This window comes from Coloeus monedula (genome assembly GCF_965178545.1).
Source record: "Coloeus monedula genome assembly, chromosome: W".
Taxonomy (NCBI): domain Eukaryota; kingdom Metazoa; phylum Chordata; class Aves; order Passeriformes; family Corvidae; genus Coloeus; species Coloeus monedula.
Window position 1 is genome coordinate 25,072,699 of NC_138821.1, and position 24,871 is coordinate 25,097,569.

The 24,871-nt window shown below is 46.0% G+C and overlaps 1 protein-coding gene across 2 annotated transcripts in view; it reads right to left on the minus strand.

Annotated features, from left to right (window-relative positions):
- The window catches only part of LOC309584596 (E3 ubiquitin-protein ligase KCMF1-like), a 130,512-nt gene extending 126,471 nt beyond the window's left edge, over window positions 1-4,041 (minus strand). For both annotated transcript variants that reach the window (XM_082300691.1, XM_082300690.1), the window contains exon 1: window positions 3,825-4,041. In XM_082300691.1, coding sequence (XP_082156817.1) covers window positions 3,825-3,840 — 16 coding nt within the window. In that variant the 5' untranslated portion in view covers window positions 3,841-4,041. The remainder of the gene's footprint in view (window positions 1-3,824) is intronic.
- Between the last annotated feature and the right edge of the window lie 20,830 nt (window positions 4,042-24,871).

The following is a 24,871-nucleotide window of genomic DNA, read 5'->3' on the forward strand; positions in this document are numbered from 1 at the left end:
CAAAAGTCATGCCACTGAAGAACATCAAAACAATGAACAGATAGATAAGGCTGCCAAGACTGAAATAGCTCAGGTAGACTTGGACTGGGAGCGGAAGGGTGAGCTATTTATAGCCCGATGGGCCCATGAAACATCAGGACATCTAGGAAGGGATGCAACATACAGATGGGCTCGTGATCAAGGGGTGGACCTGACCATGGAAGCCATCACGCAGGTTATTCATGAATATAAAAAGTGCTGCAATCAAGCAAGCCACGAAGAAAGAACAAACCTAATCACTTGAATAAAACCCTCAAGGTACTTTGACATCTTCAAAAAGGGCTCCAACCTTGAACCAAAGACTGTAAAAGGTATGAGTCAAGCAACTGTTTGTACTCACTTCTGAACTCTCAGAAATACTTTCTTTCTATGTCTCATCTGGTCCTCCCCTACATACAACAGCCTCCTTCCCTTTACACTCTTGACAAGGCAGAGTAGAACAAAGATAATATGTGGCTATTTAATTTCACAGTGCATGTGCTCAAAGAGGGCTGAATTAGGCAATCTCTGTGCAATCTAGTTCTGGCACATCCCAAATCCTGAGTACTCAACTTGACAACCTTGCTGTTCTGAACAGCTTCTTGAATGCAGTAACATTTTTCATATCTCACTATCAAACACAGTAGCAGTAAAAACAAGCATGATTATCTACACTGATACCCCACAACCTTTCCCAAGTTGATACCAGTGAAGTAAACACAAAGGTACACAAAAAGTTAGTTTTTCCATATTGCTTTTCCTCTCAACACAAGTTAATTTCGTTCACCTTGTGTCACTCATTATTGAGCATTAGATCTTTCTAAAGTTGCTTGGAAGACCTTCTAATCACTCCAGCTCAAATAACTGTCCTATTTGCAAACATTTCTATCCTACTATTCTCCTCCCTCACATCCTCCACTCTGGATAACTTCTCCAGTTCTATACCCATTTCACTTTGGAAGGTATGTAGCAGTCAATGGCAAAAGGTCAACAGTTAAATTTACTTTCTCTTTTCCTGTCTCCCAACCAACTTCTTATCACAACAGGACTTAATTTCTCTCCACAAAGTAAAGAAAGCACCAAGAGACCCTGATTAAAAGTAAGCTTATACCTCCATCAGATACTTATTTAAGAGGCCTGAGACATTGGAATTCCAAGTTCTCCAGCATTTATCTTTTCAAATACACCCTTCCCCATCACAAAACTGATTCTGGCAAAACCAAGCCATTTTGACAAAAAAAAAAAAAAAAAAAAAAACAACACAGAGCAGTGATACAATTTATTAACACATCCGAAGCTCACTTTTCTCCTATACCTTATCCTTGCAAGAACAACTTCCATCATCTTATGGATTGAGAACTTTCAGCCAACCACAGACCCTATACCAAGGCAACTTATCCTAACCTTATAACGAATATAAAATTAACGTGTTAAATGAAGAATAAAGAAAAGCATTAAGAAAACTCAAGACAAACCAGGTTCCTATAAAATCTATCACAAAAGTACAACTGTTGCTGCAGCTTTATCTTTTCAGCTTTGAAGTTTTTCCTTCCTAATATAGAAGGATACTTATGTCAACAATGTAACATTACCATCAACAGTTTATCAGAAGATAACTATTTTCATTTTTAAAAATCTGCAACTTCAAAGGACACCGATATACCCATTTCCAGTTTTTAACAAAACCATGCTTAACATTATTTCCATATTTAAATTTCTGCTGATAAGACTAAGGAAAACATTATTCCCCTCACTACAAACAAAACATACACCAGAAAAAAATCAAAGCATAACCTCTATCAATCAGGAACACGTTTTTTAAAATTCTCTTTTAATAAAACATTGCAACACATCATACTACTTTTGTGGCTTTAACCAGTGTAATCTAACAAGTCTGCATCCTACTACCCTGCTTTAAATCACATACCATGGATATCTATCACAGAAGCAGTTTACAGAGTACTTTTTCCAACAAAGCCACAAAACCTTTTCACTAACCCTTATTTTACTTCTTGCTGTTCACATTTGCCTCATTATCTGCATTATCTCCAACAACCCCCTCACACACTCTTTGGAAAAAAAACCCCCAAAAACAACAAACAGCAGCAAAAAACAAAAACACAAAACAAAACAAAACAAAAAACCAAAAACAAAAAAAAAACTAACAAAACCACCAAAAACAAACAACAAACACACACAATACACCACATCTTAATCAGAAAAGAAACAAGAGGATTTGGTACCTTTACTAGAAAAAAGGGTTAGTAGATTTGGGCAAGTCTGGTCTTAGGCAAGCAGGCACACTAACAAAATGCTCTAGCTATACACCAAATAGCCATCATACCAATCCTCCATCTAGAAGTCAGTGTTACTCCCAAAAATTGGAGTCTTCCAGCACATTGCTTTCAAAACATCAAGATTAAATAAAGATATCTCAATTCCTTTTAAAAAGATTATTCTCACAGCTCTAGGAGAATCAAAATTATGTATGGAGACAGGTGCTAAATTTAGTTCCTAACAAAGGCAAAAATTATCCTTTCAAGATATAAGGTAGAACTTCTACATAATATTTTTTATTAGTGCAACTACCAGTAAAAAAGGGTAGAAAACCAAGCAGGTTTATTTACAAATACCTCCTCCCTACATAAATTCCCTTCTTTCCTTTTTCTCTCCATTCTCCTCACTTTTTTTATTAATCCTTAACTATACCCTTCATATACCCAAAGCAAAAAAAAACCCAACCAAACAAAAATCCACCAAAAAAAAAAAGAACAAGGACAAACACACAAAATACATAGATTATGACCTCTACAAAAGATGCTATTAGATTGGCATGTTTCCTCCTTTTAAATATAAAACTTGAAAAGAATATATTACTCCTCAACCTGCCAAAGCTACCAAAATACAAACAACACCTGAACAAGACAAACTCTCCCAATCCCAACACCACAGCAAATTACCTGCATAAATTCCTTCTACACCTGCCATGCAACCCCCTTCCCCATCTTCATTATACCCAAGTAGACCACACCCCAATCCACTTCTCCTAGATGCCAGGCCACCCTTCTTGCGTCGCCTCCCGCCAAGCACTGCTCTCCCCGAGCCTTATACCCCGCAATCCCTTTTCCCCCTCCTCCATACCCTAAGAAACGTGAGGGTACTTCCCCTCACAGGGAGCATATCATGCCAAGCCCACCTCCTCTTCTTATGCACTCCTTCTCCCTTCACATCATGCCATTCAGAACTCCCAGGGCACATCAGCAAGCCACTCTGATGCCCATCCCCCACACAGCTTCCTCCTTTCCCCCAAAACAGACTCCTTCAGGCCCACCTCTCAGGCTCATCTTTTAAACAGTGAGGTAAAAGTAAGAGAAGTGAAAATAAACAGCTCTCCTGTGTCCTACCCTCTATTATCTGCCTCGGACACACTCCTTGTCCGGGGCGAGGCAAGGCCTGAGTCGCGGGCTAGTGAGCAGTGGTAGAGACCAGGCCCGCTTCAAGCTGCAGTAGGCCCTTCAACCTCAGCAAGCACAGGCCTGGCATGTGTGCTTAGTGGCGACAGAAAAAGGACTCAGAGCCTACCCATAAAGTACACGACCACGGCATCCCCTCCCGCAACATTACAAAGCCATGCTTGGCCGCCGCCTTCCTCCTCCCACCATGGCCACTTTTCGCGACCGACTCCACAGGCCTCGCTCTCAGCGACGGTGCCGCCATGTTGACCCACCTCACACAGCGGCAAGCGAGGCCGTACAGGGCTCAAGGACATCCCTCCCTCCTCCCCACCGCGGTTTTGGGTCTCTCACCTTCATGTCGGGACATCCTAATCTTGAGGCTGCTGCCCAGGCCTGTCCCTAGGCTCCCGCTGGGCTGCTCAGGCGTTGCTTTAGGCCAGGTCTCTTCCGCCTTAGGCACTGACCCCCAAACGCAAAGCGAACAAGCAGCAAAAAAGGGAAAGAAATGGTGGGTGGGGGTGGGGGGGGGGGCGGGAAGCCAAAAGGTATTTGTTTCAACGGCCTCAGCCAGCCAGCCGGCCGGCCGGCCTGTCTGTGTCTCTCCACCTCCCTCTCTCTCTTCCTCCCTCCCTCCGGGGGGGCGGATCCACCAGCAGTGACTTCCCAGACGCCACGATACAGTGAATCGTAGGCCCCTCTTCCTCTTCCGCCGCTTTAATCCACACCCCGTTTCCTGAGTTCCCGCCTCTATTCCCTCTTCTGTTGTTACTGTAAAAACACTGCTCGCACCCCTCAGCTCTTTCCCGCCCTAAGATCAAGGTCTCTCAGTTTCTTTCCTTCTCTACCTGTTTGTTTGGGTTTTTCAATTCTTTCTCTCTTTTTTCTTTATTCCTTCTCTGTCCGATAGCCACTGCTACTGCAAACAGGAAGGAAGAGTAAGTACGCAGCCAATAGAAAGGAGGATCGGCACCACCCAGCACAGAGAAAGCCGCGGAGTTGAGCGTAGCTTACGTGTAACTGGATGGGTCTCTCCCCTTCTTCCTCTAAATTAGGAGAGACTTCTTTCTCCTGGTATTCACCAGAGACACAGCCTCCTTCACCATTTTGGCCTCTTACAATTGCCCATGTGCCGCGGGAGGCAGACAGAAGAGCCCCCCTGCTTGACCCTGTCATAGAACACACCGCTGTAGTGGTGGGGCTGCGCCTCTGCGGGTGCACGGAGATCTCCCTCGTCCCCTAGTAAAGACGCCAGAGAGCGAGAAATGGCAGCAACCCGACGGCAGCCTTGAGGAAGGGGATAAGCTCAGCGAGGTGGTTCATACTACTTCCCATTCCCTCTCCTTTCCAGTGTGGCTTGCAAAGCACTCTCTGTCATTTGGGGAGGTGCAGCGAGCAGTGACACATGCCCTGATGCTTCCTGCCCCGTCCTGGCTGCCCGACTCCTGAAACTGAGGGTGCTCGGGTAACTTCTCAATCAGCTGAAAAAGGTAAATGCCGGCCTGCCTGCAACAGGTACCGTATTGCACATGTGTGGGTCTTACCTAGTCTTGATAATTTTCAGTATTTCTGCTTAGGCTGCAAAGTGCTGAGAGGTGAAAAGTGGGCGACCTTGTGGCCACAGTAACATACTGATTTGTCATAAGTGAACTAAGTAATTTTAGTGGGATATTCCCATACTTTTCTGTGCATTTTTTTCCACTCTGCCTCTTACTAGTGTTAGGCTACAAAGGATAGGGATGTGTGTTTCAGAATGGGGAGGGGGAGCTCCAAACCTTGCACAGCTCCTGACTGCTGCAGGAGCTTTCCCATAAGAGGTTTAAGGTAACAGCAGCATGCCTGATTACTGTGACAGTGAAGTGAGAGCCTCATAGTTGGGAAGGGAGGAGGCAGAACCTTATAAAGAATGATGAAAAAGAAAAAGTTTGTGACTTTCAGAATTCTATTTGCTTTCTCCACAACTTTTTTTCTTTTGCAAAAAGATATTAGTCTAGAAAAGAAATTGTAAAAGTAAAATGGGATGAGTGGCTGGAAAACTGTCTGGCTGCAAAGGACCTAGAGGTGCTGGTTGACAGCCAACTGAACACGAGCCAGGGTGTGCCCAGGTGGCCAAGAAGGCCAATGGCATCCTGGCTTGTATCAGAAATAGTGTGGCCGGCAGGACCAGGGAAGTGATTGTCCATTTGTACTCCACACTGGTGAGGCCACACCTCAAGTACTGTGTTCAGTTTTGGGCCTCTCACTACAAGAAAGACATTGAGGTGTTGGACCATGTCCAGAGAAGGACAATGAAGCTGGTGAAGGGTCTGGACCACAAGTCTTATGAGGACTGGCTGAGGAAGCTGGAGTTGTTCAGCCTGGAGAAAAGGAGGCTTGAGGGAAACCTTATTGCTCTTCAACTACCTGAAAGGAGGTTGTAGCCAGGTGGAGGGTTGGTCTCTTCTCCCAGGTAACAAGTGACAAAATGAGAGGAAATGGCCCCAAGTTGCACCAGGGGAGGTTTAGATTAGATATTAGGGAAAAAAAATTCACAGAAAGGATTGTAAAGCATTGGAACAGGCTGCCCAGGGAAGTGGTGGAGTCACCATCCCTGGAAGCATTCAAAAAACATGTGGATATGGCATTTAAGGACATGGGTTTAGTGGTGAACATGGTGGTGGTGCTGGGTTGACAGTTGGACCTGATGATCTTAAAGGCTTTTTCCAATCTTAATGATTCTATGATTCTAAACCACCTATCATGGGAGGGTGAAGAATCGATCAGATGGGGGAGGGGTGATTGGGGGAAGGAAAAGGGGATGGGGAGAGGGCTAAGAGGAAGAGGGAAATGGGGAAAATGGGGAGAAATTGGAAGGTGGACAGGAAGTGAGAGGGGGGAAGAATGGAGAGAAGGTAAGAGGGGAGGGAGAGGGGAAGAAGCACAGGGTGTGGGGTTGAAGAGAAGGGCAAGAGGGGGTAGTAGAGAGAGGGGGTTGTGGTGAAGAGGGGAGGGGTAAAGGAAAAGGAGTGTTGGGGATAAAGGGGAGAGAATATGGTGAGGTGCAAAGAGGGAGGGGTGGGGGAGAGGGCAGAAGGGGATTGGGGGGATAGGGATTTGGAAGTAGAGAGGGAAGAGGGTGTTTTGCACCAGGAGGTGCCGGTTCATGATGATGCTGGCAAGAAAAGCACTTAGACTCTGTAATGTATCATTTAAAATGCTATTTATTAGAGCTAAAACTATAAAGAGGGAGAAGATAGTATAGATAATGTTATGTCCCTTCATACAGTGGGAACCCTGAGTTGTGCAGCATTGAATGGGCCTCTGATCAGGGAGCAGCACACTGTGCAAACCCTGTCTGTAGAAAGTTGTCTTGGGTGATTTTATGATGATACTCTATTCCCGATCGTCTGCTTTTTGCCCATAAATGGTAGCTGTAGCTTTAAGGTAGGTCCGGGAGAGGGGGAAGCCTTGGGGCTTCTTGCGCGGGTTTTGTTCAAAGCCTCACTCCCGGGTGTGCTCAGTGCAGGGTGGATGGTTTGTTGCTTAGCTAGCTTGGTTTTTTGTTAGCTTAAGCAAGAAGTTTCTTTTTCCTCTTTCCCTGGCCTGGAGAGACTGCAGCAGCAATCCTTCAGTGGCTTTTGGTTTTTTTATTGAACTGTTCAGCTTGCTTTTGGTCCAAGATCAGACAATCGCTGGGAGACGGTTGACCAGGACCTGCGAGGAGCACTCCGCCCAGCCCCAGACCTCGGGAAAAGCTGAACCAACTAGAGAAAGGACACCAAAATACACCAGCTTCATCTGCTGTGAGGAGAAAACCAATGCCAGAGGTTCAACAGGTTCCCATCTGTTTTGCCCAAGCTGCTGCGTGAACCTTTTTTCCTTCCCTGAGACAAAAGCCGAGTGCCATTTTGTTCCCCCTGCCATGTGGCCAATCGGTTTGTTTCTTCCCCTGGCATTTTGGGGTCTTTTTGTTCTGCTGTGGGTGTGTGTGTGTGGGGGGGGGGGGGGGGGGTAAGGTTCTGAAGGTTCAGTATCTAGCATTTACTGATGTTTTTCCTGTTACATGCAGGCATTTTGTTTGTCAATAAACAGTTGGGGGTTTTTTTTCCACTTTCATCCACTGGTATTCATATTCTCATTGGCAGAAAGGGGTTCCTGAAGCCCTTTTTTTTCAAAGGAAACACTCATTCTAGAGTTTTCTCCTAAATTTGTCTCTAAACCAAAACAAGGGTTACCCCATTTTGGTCATTAGAGCTCTTCATAGGGTTTTCTTACAAGAAAACAAGTCTGTTCATTTCTACTGTCAAACAGAAAAGATGTTTACATGAGAACTCACTGCTTTACCTTTGTCATACATGAAATCCCTATTTGTGCTTGGTCTTTGCATATTAAGTGCTTTAATTAATTAATTTTGAGTTAATTATTTTTAAATTGAATGTTACAATTAACCCATCAGGCCAGGTACAAAAATCCAGTTCCATTATCAGTGTTTTCAATTGTTCAAAGTAGTTTATTAGGAGAGTTGCACCCTTCCCAGTTAAAATTTTCCCAGTTAAAAATCACTAACTTGCCCTTTTCAAACTTCAAACCACTGGTACACCATAAGAGCTACCTTTCCTGTGTTTACTGTATACTTTTACAAGTGTTTTGAGGTGTGTTGGAAGTATTTTAATACTTTTTTGTAGGTGTTTCACTTGCATTTTGATTCCAAGGCCAAAACCCCACCCAGTCTTAATAGCCAGCAGCTATTTTTAGCTACAGAGCCATTACTCTGCAGGCAAGCTCCATGGCAACCTGAATACCTGAATTTTAATGAAGGCATTGTATTCCCTTATCTCGACCAATACCACCCCCCCTGACAACGATGAGCCATTGGTGGACGGAAATGATCCATCAAAGGGAAAGCACCAATCGCTTTGGACCGAAGGGGCGGGCTGTGGGCGGACTGGGGGCGGAGCAAAAACTATAAAAAGGACAAAGCGGAGAGGCGGGGTCTCTTTTCCCCTCTTGCTCTCTCCAGACTAGCTGTGGGAGATGTCGGTGCTGGGCATTAAAAGCCTTACCCCTTTTAAGGGGCTTTTAGTAATTTTTTTTAAAGTCAGCCCAGCACTGCAAGTTCTTTTTCTCTACCTGAGGTCTAGTGCTGTCTCAGCCAGAAGATCTCAAATCCCTGCACTCCTAGGGCATACCATCTACTGAGCCATAGGATCCCAAATTTTTATATTTTTCTAATTTCTGTAATTTTTCAATTTTTCTGTTTTCAATAAATTAATCTTTTTAAGAGTTGTCTCATTTCTCACACCTTTATGTCATGATGCCCAAAACTAGGCAAGAAAATGAAACTCTATAGTCAGATGGCTATAGAGCAGGTATTTGTTTATTCAGCGCTGGGAGTGAAGGGGATCACTCCACCACAAATTCACTCGCTCTTCTTTAGCCTACGGTTACATTTTAAAGGTCGTTCCACCCAACGTCACAATTGCAACATATCATTAGTGTTATGAATGTATTGTGATGTTGGCTTTTCGCATGTTACATAATGTTAGAAAAACTTTACCTAGGTTCTGTAATGTAATACATGATATACAATGTCTATTGTTTATGTAGTCAATTTAGAAAAGATAGGCAGAGAAAGTCTTCACATGCCTGGAGTATCTTATCAGAGAAGAAGAAAAACCAGAAACCAGAGAGAAGAATTTATGGAGGGAGCAGAGACAGAATGGAGCCAAGGAGGAAGATAAGGCTGATAGGATGATACATAGAAACTCTAAAGAATTTATGAATCATGCATGATTGTGATGAATATGCAATAAGAGATGTACTTTTAAAGACCCTCTTTTGGATGCAGAGATGGGCCTTTGGCTCTCTGCCAAAGCACCCAGCCATAGTACCCTTTTTGCTATTGTCTCCTAATTGTCCCTTTTATTAAACTTTTTTTAAAATTTTATAAAGAGTGAACCTTGTTTTTTACAATTGGTGGCCCGTACGGGGAAAAAGACCTCGCCTCTGAGATCTCCCAGGGAGCCCAGAGCGGGGGGGGGCGCCCCTGCCCGCTTTGTGTTTCCTGGCGTGGGTCGGGGGGTTTGCAGGTCAAACACCCAGAGGATGAAAGAGGAGACAATAAAGCAAAAAGAAAGGAAAGAAAAGGCTCCCTAAGATACTGCGGTAGTTAAGCACGTAAAAATCTTGTGCACGAAGACTCAGAGAAAGGTATTTTTTTTTTCTCTTTTTCTTGGGGGGGGAGCAGATATGGGGGATGAAAATGTGTGTATGAGACGCGGGCTGGTTACCCCCCAGACCTGCAAAGCGAGTGAGGAGCTTCTGAGGCTGCAGTTCTGCTCTCCCGTGAAGGAAGCAGTCAGTAAAAAGGCAAAGTGAAAGATAAAAGGAGTGAAAGAACCCCCAGTTTAACTGGGACTGGGTTTCAGGGGAGGGATTGGATCCCTTGAAGAAAGGGAGTCAAGAGTTTCCTAGTACAAACCACGTGGAAACGAGACAAATAGTAAGAGAGCCCCTAAAGATTTGCCAGGTTGAGGATTGAATCCAAGAGATTTGGGTTTTGAGACTGCCGGATTGAGGATTAAAATCCAAGAAATCCGGGTTTAATTCTGCCAAATTGAGGATTGAATCCAAGAAATTTGGGTTTTAAGACTGCTGAATTGAGGGTTGAATCCAAGAGATTCGGGCTCAATTCTGCCAAGTTGAGGATGGGATCCAAGAGATTTGGGTTTTGAGACTGCCGGATTGAGGATTAAAATCCAAGAAATCCGGGCTTAATTCTGCTAAATTGAGGATTATTCCAAGAGATTTGGGTTTTGAGACTGTCGAATTGAGGATTAGATCCAAGAAATTTGGGCTTAATTCTGCTAAATTGAGAATTAATCCAAGAAACCTGGAACATTGGGCCCATGGGTGAATATTAGCCAACAATTTGAAATTAAAAGGTACCTTAATCTTGTGTGGTTGTGACTGATAGTGCTTGAGAAAGAGATATTGGAACAATAAAAAGGAGTGACTGAGAATGAATGAAAATGTATGTGATAGAAATGTTAAACCCTGAAATATAACTTTATTTTCTGGAGGGAGGCATATTGTATTAAGAGGAGGGAACTTCTGTGTTCTAGGAGAGGAAAGGGGAAAGAGGGGGTGGGGTCCGAATTGTTTAAAAAAAAAAAAAAAAGTGGGAAACAAAGGCTTGGGAAGGGTAGATAAGATTCTGAGAAAATGGGACATAAAACCAGCAAGCAAGAATCAGGAAATAAAAAAAGGAATAGAGGCATACCAGCAGAGATACCCCAGGAAAGCCCTCTGGGAGTTATGCTAGCTAACTGGAATACTGACCCAAATACAAGAAAAAAGAGCAAAGTCAAAATGATACAGTTTTGTATGTTAGATTGGGCCGAGAAGGAAATAAGATCTGACCATGTTTTCTGGCCCAGGTATGGCTCTTTTGAAGTTTGAATCTGTCAGGCTTTAGAAGTATTAGCAAATTCAAAAGAATCCTTTAACACAGAAGAAGGCAAGTATGCTTCATTCTGGGTGGGAAACATAGAACCTAAGGAGATAAGAATTTTTAAGTTGTCAGAGACCCCAGAAAAGAAGCAAAGGGAAAACAAGAAAGAGAAGGTCTGGGACCCCCTGGAAGCATTTCCCCCTCTATTACCGCAGGCCTGGTTCCTACGGTATATCACCGTGTCCTGCAGCCATAGGGAGGAGGAGGAGAAGATCCAGCAGGCAGGAATTGTGCAGCAAGATTGATTTATTTATTTTACAAACCTTTTATAGACTATTTTCTTCATAGCGTAATTGGACAAAGGACCAGCCACCGCTTGGGGGTGATTGGCCAAATTCCTAAAACATCCATTATCAAAATATTTTCTACTATACCATAAACAAGACTTTCCAAGGGTGCAGGTGGCTTGGTTGTTTACATTCCCTGCTACCTCTTCTGTGAGAGAGAAAAATCTCTCACGGACTTAGAAAAATAACAAGAAGATCCTCACTAACAGCATTTTTGTACCTACAATTCCCCCTTTTTGTTTTATAAGATAACAACCCTACTATTAATCCTAAATAGAAATCTACATCAGTTATTAATTCTAAATATGTCCTTAAGGCTTTAACTATCTGACTCCATAACAAGAAATTTAAAGTTCAGTCTCTGCTTGTAGAAGGACCATCCCAGTCTCTGCTTGTAGAAGGACCATCTGCCTGATGGTTGACATCCTGGTCATCATCAGAAGAGTCATTAGGCTGATGATCTACATTCTGGTCGCCTTTGGATGGTTTGCGTTCTGGCCATCATTTGGAGGTTGCCTGTTCTGCCTCTGGTGCCATAGGTCAGGGAGAGCGCATTTTGAAGGTAGCCACCGTACCCCAGTATCTGTGGAAACGCAAGCATACCCACGACCCCAAACGATAAGCTCATGAGGGCCTTCCCACTGGTTAGTGAGTAAATTCCGTACCCAGACTTTTGCCTGGGGCAGTTGTATGTCGCCTGCAGACTGCAATGAGAGAAAATGATTCAGAATAACAGGATTATTTGAATTTTGTGGTACTGTAAGGTGATTAATTGTATACAAAGCTTTTGCTAGTCGGCTCTGTGGGGTTTCTCCATGCATTCCCCTTTTCTGTTTGTCCAAAACACACTTCAAGGTACCATGAGCACGTTCGACAATGGCTTGGCCAGTAGGAGAATGTGGGATAGCAAAGGTATGGTCTACACCCCATAGGTGTAAAATCTGCCGCGTCTTCTCCGAGGCGTAGGCAGGACCATTATCAGTTTTCACAGAAGCTGGCACGCCCAGGACTGAGAAAGCCAATTTCCAATGGGCAATGACATCACGGCCCTTCTCTCCAGTGTGAGCAGTAGCCCACATAGCCGAGGAGAAAGTGTCAATAGACACGTGCACAGATTTCAGCCGACCAAATTCAGGGATGTGAGTTACATCCGTTTGCCAAATCTGCAAGGCTTTTAGCCCTCTGGGGTTTACCCCCGCTGGCAAAGGCGCAGCGAGTCCGTGACAGTCAGCACAAGCACTGACAATGTTGCGCGCCTCGGTTGGTGTTAAATGAAACTGATTCTGCAGGGTATGTGCACTTTGATGGAAGAAACTGTGCGACGCCTTGGCTTGTGCAATTTTGTCAGGCTGAGGCCCTACCCACGCAGGGTTGGCCAGCATGTCAGCCCTGGCATTGCCTTCTGTTAGAAACCCTGGTAAATTGGTGTGGCTTCGAATGTGCAGAATGTAATACGGATGCACTCGAGCCTGAATTGCAGACCACAAGGTTTGCAACAGCGAAAACAGAGCCGCATTGTTCACCTCCTTCAGAAGTGAACAATCTAAGCGTTGGGTGATATCTGCTACATAAGCAGAGTCAGTAACCAAATTCAAAGGTTCCTGTGAGAATCGCTGAAAAGCCATGGTAACAGCCCTTAACTAACTGAGCAGAGTCTGACTCGGATTGGTGTGTTAATCAACCACTGCAAAGGCAGTGTAGGATACTGTGCGCCCTTACGCACAGTGACCCCTGCTAAAAATTTGTCCCAATCCGTACGCCCCAAGCTGCCAACACATCCCGTCCCCAAAGGTTATGGGAAGTGGTAGCAACATAAGGCCTAATTGTAGCTGTGTGGCCCTCTGAGTCCTTCACCACCACAGGCCGTTCGCTTAAATAGCTCTGTGTGGTTCCTCCTAATCCTGCGATGGCCGATCCCACCGGGGCTAAAGGTCATGCGGGAGGCCATGCAGAGAAGGAGATGATAGTTACATCAGCACCCATATCAATCAAACCTTGAAGCTGAGTCCGGGGTGGACGGGCGTTCGGCAGGATCAGGGTACGTGTCATCTGTGGCCTTTGGTCAGAAATGTCTGCAGTCCAGAAGGCCTGCGGAAGTCCCGTAGATCCACTGCCGTTATCTTTGTGAGTTTGTTGTTCTATCCTGGGGACACAAGACTTAATAAGCACTAATTTAGCAAGGCAGGTCTTTTCAGGAATAGTTACAGTGGGTTTTTGCATGGAGACCATAGCGCAAATCTGACCTTTAAAGTCAGCATCAATAACTCCTGAGTGCACTAAGATTCCTTGATGGGCAACGTCAGGTTTTCCCACCAGCATTGCACTGGATCCCTGGGCTATGGGTCCATATGCATCCAAGGGAACCTTATAAATACCGCTAGAGTCTAAGACGACTGCGGCTGTGGTGTGGACGTCAAAACCGTCTGATCCCTGGGTGCCGTCTGATCCCTGGGTGCCGTCTCCAGGGTGGCTGAGTAGGCCTGTGCCTGTACCTGTGCCACTCTCTGGGGGAGCGACTGCATCGGAGAGCAATTCCCCCTCCTTGCACCCCGGCGGAAGTTTCCCGGCAACGGCCGACCATCGGCATGAGTCCGTGATCTACAGTAGCCCAAGCAATGCCCTGGCCTGCCACACCTCTTGCACTGGGGGATCGGTGTGTTTTCTTTTTGGCTCGGCTAAGGCCGCTTCCGTTTCTTCACCTGTTTTGGTTGCTTTGGTTCACGACCAGAATATGCGTGAACAGGCTGCAGGAACGCAGCCAAAGCAGACCTTCTCTGGTTCCCAGATCCCACCTGAGCGCAGGCTTCGACCATGTCTGTTACCTCAGGATCCCCTGGAAAGGCATCTATGATTTTTCTGCACTCCTCGTTTGCGTTATCTCTCACTAACTGCCTTAACAACAACTGTCTTAACCCGTCATCCTCAACCTGCTTCTCAAGAGAAGCAGCGACTTTCTCTACAAAAGAGAGGAATGACTCTGATTTCCCTTGAACTATTTCAGTATATCGCTTTCTGGGTGCTGACAACTCTATGGTTTTCAACAGGGCAGCCATGCCGACCTGTTGAGCTTGCTGCAGGACGCTAGAGGACAAGGTACCCTGTAGACTGGGATCAGAGAAGGGACCAGTCCCCATCAAAGCATCCACTCCTGCTGTCTGTCTAGGATCAGCAGCAGGGAGCTGCAAATTTGCTAATGCAGTCTTGTCGGCCAGCTTTCTCCAGGTTTTCTCAAAAACTGTAAATTGTACAGGTTGAAATAGAATTTGACCTAAGTGTCTGATATCAAATGGAGAAAGCAAATCTCTATTTATCACCCTTATTATCTGCATAACCTCAGCAGAACCTAGCCCATATTGTGCCACCTTGGATTGGAGGTCCTGGGCAACTTTCCAAGCAATTACCTCATGCTTGTCATGCTCCCCTGAATCTGGGAGAGCCTTATACACTGGGAAAGCTTGGATCTCTTTTGGGGAACCAGTACCATCCTGAACTTCTGGCACAGCCTGCGGATGGAGTGTAACAGCTCCCCGGTTACTCCCAGAATCCTCAGATCTATTTGGCATTCCAAGGATTTCTAATAACCTCCAGTCACCCTCCTCCAATGCTTGCATCTTAATAGACTCTAGGAAGCGATTATAATGCGTTGGGCGTACTGTTACCGTGCAGTCCTGAAAGGTCCAGGGGCGAGACCGGCGCAGCCTTTTCCTTCGCCACGCAGCCACAGACGCCTGATGACCTGGGGCCAGAACCTCATCTGCCTCACTGCCTGACGAGGAATCATCAGGCAAAGGCAACTTTGGGGTGCTGGGAATGAACAGAAATGAACGGGGAGGAGGGGCACTTTGGCTAAGTTCGCTAGAGCCAGAACAGACAGCACAGACTTCAGCTGGCTGCGCGGCAGTTTTTACAGCAGTTTCTTTATGGGAGGCCGTCTCGGCCAGTCCCGACCGAGCCGGTACTGAAGCTGCAGCCGACTCTGGGGCTATGGCTGCGCTCGGTGCTGCGGCCGGTGCCGCGCTCAGCACCACACTCGGCGCCGCGCTCGTCTCTCGCACAGCAGCCGCGTTCGGCGTGGTCGCCGCTTCTGCTGCTGTTTCGTGCTTCCCAGGCGCGCTCAGCCCCGCTGTCTCTGGCCCGCGCTCTGCGGACGCGCCTGGCTCCGCCGCTCCTGCCCGCCGCTCCGCAGCCACCGCCGCTTCTGTCTATCTCAGCACGGGTGCTTTTGCTTAGGAGTTGAAAACTCCACCCTGTTGCTGCCTGTTCTGAGCTTCCCCTCCCCCTCCCCAAGACACTTGCCTCTGCCACGTGCTCTGAGCTCCTTTGTTCTAAGCGCGAGCAAAACCAAATGTAACTCAAACTCTTCAGCAGTGTCTGATTGGCCGATCACCCCGGGTCCACCCCCAGTCCACCCCTTTCCCCTACTCCGAATAAAAGAGACGATTGAGGTAGGCCCCGCCCTCTCTCTCAGCTCAGCTACCTTTCTGTGAACATCTCTTGTCTGTCTCATTTGAAAGCTTCTAACTGCAGGAAATTGAGTGAGCAGGGAGCTCTATTTCTCCCTCTTTGCTTCTGCTGATGGTATTTGCTTTGCAGCTGATACAGGTACCGATTTTAGAGCTACTAAAGTGCTAGATCGCCTGTGCTACCTCTCTAGGCTGCTCGAGGCTTTCTAAGGCATTGAAATACAAGCGCTAGCCGGTATAAAGCTGAAAAGATACCTTCCACATTTGGCACCCAATGTGCTATCTCTGAACTCTGGTTCTGAGAGACTTCCAGGGTGTCCCGGCAGCTGTTTGTCTGCTGGAGTTAGCTCTGCACGTCCTGCTGTGCCAGCTCTGTGTAGCGAGCTGTTACTTTTTGTGTAACATCGAGCCCAGAGCCTCAGCCTGTACCCTCCCCCACACCACGTGGTGAGGGAACGGCTGGTAAGCAGAAGACCCTTCTCGCATGCTTTTTTTCTCCGGACCTGCTTTCCTGTGGTAAATCCAGAATTCTGGTGAGTATTTCCCTGCTGGTTTAGGGGCTCCCGTCTTAAGCTGGTTCCGGTGCAAACTTTCTCTTTTTTTTCTCCTTTTTGTGATTACGGGTTGAGGTTTGTGGTGCTGCATTCGTAATGGGATCTAAGGTTTCTGCACACCATAGAGAAATATACCACCAAGTTCAAAGCTACCTTTCTTTAACTGGGCATAAATACCCTAAAAATCTAGTTCCATCTTTTGTACAATGGCTTTTTCAGTACTTTCCTAATCTGACCTCCGAAGACATAAGATCTGCTGAATTTTGGGATAAGGTGGGGAGAAAACTCTCCTCTCTGAGGCGTGCAGGAGACGCAACAGTTTCAAAATTCTTTCCTCTCCTAAGTTATACTTTGCTGGAGAAAAAAGTAGTACATGAAAAGCCTCTGCAAAAGCCCCCTGTTAATTCCCTTATACCCTCTTCCAACCCCTGTGTCCCAGCCCCCTTTTCCCCTACACTGGAAAACACAGCTAGAGCAGACTGCTTTTTAGCACAGGAGAGCTATCGTCCTCCTGGCTCACCCGTGTTTCCTCAGCACCCTGCCTTGGATGGGAATCTGGAGCCCGTCCCAGGATCTTTCCAACCCCTTTTCTCCACTCCCTTTTCCCCAGTTTCTAGCCCTCATGTTTCAAGCTCGCGTAAAAACCCCTTCTCCCCTGATCTCTTTGTTCCCAGGGACAGCCATTGCCATGTGCATGCAGCCCGGGAAAAACCCCCTCGCCCCAACCCCTTTTCTCCGAGTTTGTTTGTCTCCAATAATGGCGGATGCAATGTTTCTTCATCACCAAACTACACCTCCCACAATCCCTTTCTCCCCCACCCCACAAATCCCTTCTTGTCCCCATCCCTTCCCACTCCCGTTTCACAACCTGACCCCGCCCCCACAGCGTCGTGTTTCACCCCTCCCTCTGTGCCCGCCCATGGCTCAAGTACCGCCCCTGCCTCCCACAACCCCGCCCCCAACCCCTCCCCCCTCCGGCCGTGTCCCCGCCTCCACTCCCCATCCCTGCCCCTCCACTCCCCGCCCCTGCTTCCCATTGTCCTGTCCCAGGTTCCCACAATCCTGTGACTGCCCCTCTGAATCCGGGAACCCATGGCTACCAGGAAGTAACTCCAAATGCTTCTACTACACTCTCTTGTACTAGCAATGTAGCAAACCCTGACTGGAAACCCCTTCCTTATTCTGATATTAAGGATTTGTGCAAGGCAATTAAGGAGTTTGGAATGCAGAGTAATTATTTTGAGAGCCTTTTAAGTGCTACTTTTGCAACTCACTTACTTGTACCTCATGATTTACTTACATTAATGCAAACTCTTCTCACACCTGGTGATTTTATGATGTGGAAAAAGCAATGGAAAATAATTTTATCTGATTTATTAAAAATTTTGTGGCAAACTCCAGATAATTACCTGGGCTTTGAAAACAATTACATCACATTAGACTTTTTATCTGGTGACAATAATATGGCAAATCCTCAAAAACAAGCGATGCTTATCCCTCGTCCCGTTCTTACTGAAATCACACGTGCTGCTGAAAAGGCCTTAACGTTATTACCATCTCAAACTCCTAATTCTCATTTTACCACCATCAAGCAATTGCCAAATGAAAATATTATTCACTTTTATAACCGTTTGTGTGAAGCTGTCTCTTCCCAGGTCCCTAATCCTGACCTCCAACAAGCGCTCCTACTCGAACTGCTCCAAGTGAATACGAATGATGCTTGCAAACAAGTCATTCTCACTCTCCCGCTGTATCCTCCTCCTACTGTTGAATCCATCCTCGAAGTCTGTACAAAGAAGGTGCAGCTGAACACAGCTGCTCCCTTTTTGAAAAAAGTGGGGATGGTTGGGGAAGTTGTAGAGCATGTTACGGGTACAGGAGAAACTCAATCGCGTGGTAACTTTATCTGCTATCGTTGTCAGAAAAAGGGACATGTAACTCGCAATTGCAGAGTGATTATAACTGCTGATAAAAACTCTTCAAAGACTGTTTCCCCAGGTCAACATCAGGGAAACTAGCGACTCAACGTGTCCTAACAGCTCCGCGTTCAGACATAAATAGGGCTGCAGACAAAGCAACTTGGACTTCTGGACTCAGGTTTAAGGTAACCTGTGGTAAAGCACACCATTTCAACAACAACAAACAGACTGTAATACCCATCTCATTCCAGAATGTGGACCACATGCAAGAATTTACATACCTTTTTGTTACTGGAGACACTCGGGAAACACCTGCTGGGATAGAGGTTACACCTACACTCATGAAAATGGATCAGAACGGGTGTTCTAACCTAATAGTACAATGTATATATCCACCGTACTTTATGCCAAAGGGTCAAGTCATTGCACAGGCCTTTCCACTGCCCAAATACCTGCCCACAGATGGTCATATCCCAGCCATCTGTTGGACTGAGGTTTTGGGAAACGACAAACCTGTAATAGAATGTAAGCTCCATCACAAATCACATAAAATCAGTATAATGGGAATGTTAGACACAGGTGCTGATGTGTCTGTCATTCCATTTGATAAGTGGCCTACGCAATGGGAGTTGCAATCTCAGGTCATCATACAAGGGATTGGAGGTATCCAAATTGCAAAGCAGTCCAAACACACCATCCAAATTGAAGGTCCTGAAGGACAAATAGCGACACTTCGTCCGTATGTCCTAGACACCAAATTCACCCTGTGGGGAAGGGATGCCATGTCTCAGTGGGGAACAAAAATTGATATCACCCCTAGACATCAAAATTTTCCCTTGCAGGCCACTGAAGCAGAGTGCCATCCACAGAAATTAACTTGGAAAACAGATGAACCCGTGTGGGTTAACCAGTGGTCGCTAAAAAAAGAAAACTTAGAGGGTCTCAGAACATTAGTAGCTGAACAATTGGCTAAAGGAAATATAGTTCCAACTAACAGCCCATGGAACACACCCGTGTTTGTAATACAAAAACCGGGAAAGAAGAAATATAGGCTACTCCAAGATCATAGGGAAGTTAATAAGTTTATTGAAGACATGGGACCCCTTCAACCAGGTATGCCATCACCTTCAATGCTCCCACAACATTGGCATTTAGCTGTTCTTGACATTAAAGATTGCTTCTTTCATATTCCACTCCACCCTGCAGATGCCCCCCGATTTGCATTTTCTGTACCATCTCTTAATCGTGAAACTCCCATGGAATGTTATCATTGGCTTGTGCTTCCCCAAGGTATGAAAAATTCCCCAACTCTCTGCCAAGAGTGTATTGCTAAAATTCTATCTCCCATCCGTGCCAAAGCAGAGAAAGCCATCATCCTACATTACATGGATGATGTGCTGGTGTGTGCTCCCAATAATCAGTATCTCGAGCAGACACTTAACATGGTGATTGAGGCCCTAGAGGCCAAGGGCTTTGAATTACAACCTGAAAAAATGCAGAGAACAAGCCCTTGGAAATACCTTGGACTCAAAATCACAGAAACCTCTATCACCCCAACACCTGTCACCATTAATAATAACCCAAAAACACTAGAGGAAGTGCAACAGATCTGTGGGACACTGAAGTATTTAAGGTCCTGGTTAGGACTCACCACAAAGGATGTAGCTCCTATTGCAAACCTAGTAAAAGGGGAAGGTGGTCCAGCATCCCCTAGGTCCCTGACAGAAGAGGCAAGGCAGTCTCTCAAAAAGATACAAGAGCTCATTTCCACCAGACAAGCACACAGGTATCAGCCCTCCCTACCCTTTAAGCTTGTCATTCTAGGGAAGGTACCACGCTTTCATGGCCTCATATTTCAGGGGGACAAAGAGCAAAAGGAACCCCTCATCATAATTGAATGGGTATTCCTTCCACTCCAACCTCCTAAAACCATCACACAGCCACAAGAACTAATGGCAAAAATTATCATGAAGGGTAGAGCAAGGCTCCACACCCTGGCAGGATGTGACTTTGCATGCATCTACTTACCTGTAACAACTGACGCATTAGATCACCTACTCCAAAATAATATAAATTTACAATTTGCATTGGATAGTTACTCAGGCCAAATCTCCAATCATTACCCAAAACATGACATGTTTAATCTGCCATTCTCTTTCATCCCTCGAGAGATTCAAAGTAGAAAACCCCTCGATGCGATTACCGTTTTTACTGATGCTTCAGGGAAAAGTAAAAAGTCCGTGGTCACATGGAAAAATCCAAAGATGCAAAAGTGGGAATCTGACATCAAGGTAATCCAGGGATCACCACAAGTAGCTGAACTAGCAGCTGTCGTTAGAGCATTTGAGAGGTTCAAAGAACCCTTTAATTTGGTCACAGACTCAGCATATGTAGCTGGAGTAACTGTTAGAGCTGAGCATGCTCTCCTAAAAGAAATCTCAAACAAGAAAATTTATGATTTGCTCTCAAAATTAATTTATCTGGTTTCCCACAGAGAGCATCCCTATTTTGTCATGCATGTGAGATCACATACAAACCTGCCAGGATTTATTGCAGAGGGTAATCGTAGAGCTGATGCTCTGGCTATGCCAGTAGACATAGTTCTATCAGCCGACTTACCAAAGCTCCCCAAAGTTTTTGAACAAGCAAAATTGAGCCATGCCATGTACCATCAAAATATTCCTGCTCTTATCCCCATGTTCCATCTGTCGCGGACACAGGCAAAAGCAATAGTGGCAACATGTCCCAACTGCCAGAGGCTACAGCTTCCATCACTGGGCATGGGGGTCAATCCCAGAGGCATTAATAGCGGTGAAGTGTGGCAAATGGACGTCACACATTTCCCTGAATTTGGGAGATTAAAATACGTTCATGTTTCTATTGATACCTTCTCTGGTGCTATGTATGCCTCTGCACATGCAGGTGAAAAGGCTAAGGATGTTGAAAAACATCTTGTCCAAGCTTTTGCTGTGCTCGGTATACCTGAGGAGATAAAAACTGATAATCGACCTGCCTACACCTCTCAGGAGTTTAAAAACTTTCGTCAGCAGTGGGGATATCGACATGTTACAGGTATTCCTCACTCCCCAGCTGGACAAGGCATTGTTGAACATGCCCATCAAACCCTCAAGCAAATGCTGCTACAACAATCAGGGACCACCAAACTCAACTCACCTGTCCTCAGACTCAGCAAAGCACTGTTTACCATAAACTTCCTGAATGGCACCTTTGAGGATCCAAACCCTCCCATCTATTGTCATTTCCAGAACACCGGGAGACAGAAACTGAAGGAGAATCCAGAAGTCCTGATCCGGGACCCAGAGACTCAAAAAATCCAAGGATCATACAAACTTGTAACTTGGGGACGTGGGTATGCCAGTGTATCTACCCCTCAAGGACTGAGATGGATCCCAGGGAAATGGGTAAAACCTTATGTCACTTCCTCAAAAGTTAAGGAGGTTAAAACTGCCTCCTGGAAGAGACGCCGTAAAAAGAATCCCGATTTTGCACCTTCATGTAAACCCCCTACTGCAGATTTTGATGTTAATCCCTTAAATTAAGTTGCACTGGTTTGCACTCAGGTTTTGCACTGTATTTTGTAAATCTTCGTCCTGATACTCCATACCATAGATGTCCTGACTAAACCCCTGAGTTTTGACTGGGGAACTAGTTTAAAGGCATCCTAGGTACTGTCGAGTTGTAGGGACGATAGATTACAATTATATTTCGCACTGTTGTTTTGTTACTGTTCTATGCACTTTTAAGTTACTAAGAGTTACAACCCAGCTTTAAATCAAAAAAAATAGGGAATTGTTGCTGCCTGTTCTGAGCTTCCCCTCCCTCCCAAAGACATGTGCTCCTGCCCATGTGCTCCGAGCTCCTTTGTTCCAAGCGCGGGCAAAGCCAAATGTAACTCAGACTCTTTAGCAGTGTCTGATTGGCCGGTCACTCCGGGTCCACCCCCAGTCCTCCCCTTTCCCCTTCTCCTAATAAAAGATGGTTGAGGGGAGGCTCCGCCTCTCTCTCAGCTCAGCTGCTTTCCTGTGAACATCTCTGGTTGTCTGTCTCATTTGAAAGCTTCTAACTGCAGGGAATTGAGCGAGCAGGGAGCTATATTTCTCCCTCTTTGCTTCTGCTGATGGTATTTGCTTTGCAGCTGATACAGGTACCGATTTTAGAGCTACTAAAGTGCTAGATCGCCTGTGCTACCTCTCTAGGCTGCTCGAGGCTTTCTAAGGCATTGAAATACAAGCGCTAGCCGGTATAAAGCTGAAAAGATACCTTCCACAGGGGGCGCTCCGGAGCACGCTCAGGGAGCACACGGCAATAGCAGCTTGGGATCCCAGGAAGGGGTGGAACAAAGGCTCCACAAACCCCCTGGGCAGCTGATCCCGGTGTCCGGCTGGACCCTTGGGAACAGCAGGCTGGAACAGCAGGGATGAGCACAGATTCCAGGTGGCAGATGAGATGTATATGACTCTGGAGCTGCAGTGGGAACCTCGGTACGTCCCAGCAGGCAGGGCGTGCAGAGCTACAGTGTAGTGAAGGCTCAAAACAATGGCAAAGGAACGGCGGGAGCAGGGCAGCCGTGGCCTGGCTCCCAGTGGGGCAGGGAAAGGCAGGCTTGGGATCCCGGGGTTTTCCCTGAGGCACCCAAGCAGATGGTGGAAAGGTCCCTCTTTTAATGAGGTAGGGTGTTAAGGTCCCAGTGTAACAGCCACTCCAGCGAGCAAGCTCCACTCATGGTAGAAGGAAGGCAGCAGAAAGCGGAAACCTGCAGCAGTGACGAATTCTCTCCAAAACGACGGCAGCATTTTTTTCCCTCCAAACGCTGGGAGATCAAGAGCCCTAGGGACTGTATCCAATCCCTTTTTTCCCAGTTCAAATCTCACAGCATCCCTCCCCTACCGGAGAAAACCTCAGGTGAAAGAGAGTAGCCAGTTGGACCCCTCCCTCTGTGGCCAGGTCTTTTTGTCTCTCAAGTACTCAGTAATTTGTCTCCTAACAACAGTATGGGAAAATTATTTAAGAGAAAAAGAAAAAACAAAAGAAGAACTCCTAAAACACTGTTACTGCAGGCCTGGGCCCTAGGGTATATCACCGTGTCCTGCAGCCATAGGGAGGAGGAGGAGAAGAAGATCCAGCAGGCAGGAATTGTGCAGCAAGATTGATTTATTTAATTATTTTACAAACTCTTTTATAGACTTTTTTCTTCATAGTCTAATTGGACAAAGGATCAGCCACCCCTTGGGGTGATTGGCTAAAATCCTAAAACATCCATTGTCAAAATATTTTTCTACTATACCATAAACGAGACTTTTCAAGGTTGCAGGTGGCTTGGTTGTTTACATTCTTTGGTACCTCTTCTGTGAGAGAGAAAAGTCTCTCACGGACTTAGAAAATAGCAAGAAAATCCTTGCTAGCAGCATTTTTGTATCTACAATTCCCCAACATAGGGGCACATCCTTCAGGTCTGGTCTGGTGGAATAGACCTCCTCGACTGTCTGCAAACAGTCATGCTCAGGCACACCGTCAATTAAGGTGGAGGACAGAAACATGGCAGGGTTAACAACAGAAGTTGTTTTCAGGGTAACATCACCCTGTTCCAACAGCAGTGACTGATATCTAAGCATCTGGTTGCCAGACAGACAATGTCCTCCTTTCTGTTCCAGTACTGTTGCTACTGCATGTGGCACATACACTACAATGTGTTGTCCAAGGGTGAGTTTCCGGGCCTCTTGAATCAGGATGACAGTAGCCGCCATGGCCTTCAAACACCCAGGCCACTCTTGGCTAACATTGTCTAGCTGTTTGGAAAAGTAGGCCACAGCCCTGCATTGGCTTTCGAGGCGCTGTGCTAATACGCCCAGTGCCACATTAAGTCTCTCGTGTGTAAAAAGTTCAAAAGCTTTAGTCAAGTCTGGTAAACCCAATGCTGGAGCTGACATTAGAGAGTGTTTCAGCTGTTTAAATGCAGCTCTTGTGCTCTCAGTCCATGTAATGATTCCCTTTTCGGCTGCTTTTAATGCTCTACGCAGGGGTCTTACGAGTAATCCGTAGTTCGGTATCCAAAGTCGGCACCATCCGACCATTCCCAGGAAAGCTTGCATCTCTCTCACGGCATGGGGCTCTGGAAGTCAGCAGATGGCTTCTTTCCATTCTTTGCTGAGCTGTCAGTGTCCACGGAAGATCTCAAGTCCCAAGTAAACTACTGCTTCCTTGGTGATCTGTGCCTTGTCTTTGGAAACTCTGTACCCACTCTGTCCCAAAAAGTTTAACAAGCTTACAGTGAGTTGGATGCAGTCATCTTGCGTTTTAGCTGCAATCAAGATGTCATCAACGTATTGAAGAATAACCCCTCCTGGCTTTTGTCTCCTCCAATCTTCCAATTCCTTTGCTAGCTGGTTCCCAAATATTGTTGGGCTATTCTTGAAACCCTGGGGTAGGACTGTCCAAGTAAGCTGGACTTTTCTCCCTGTTTCAGGATTTTCCCTCAAAAGCAAAGAGCTCCTGGCTGTTTTCATGCACAAGAATGCAGAAAAAGGCATCCTTCAGGTCTACAACAGTAAACCACCCTAATTTCTCTGTCAGTGTGGTCAAAAGGTTATAGGGATTTTGCTACCACTGGATGTATGTCCTCTGTAATTCTGTTAATTGCTCTTAAATCTTGCACTAATCGATAGCTC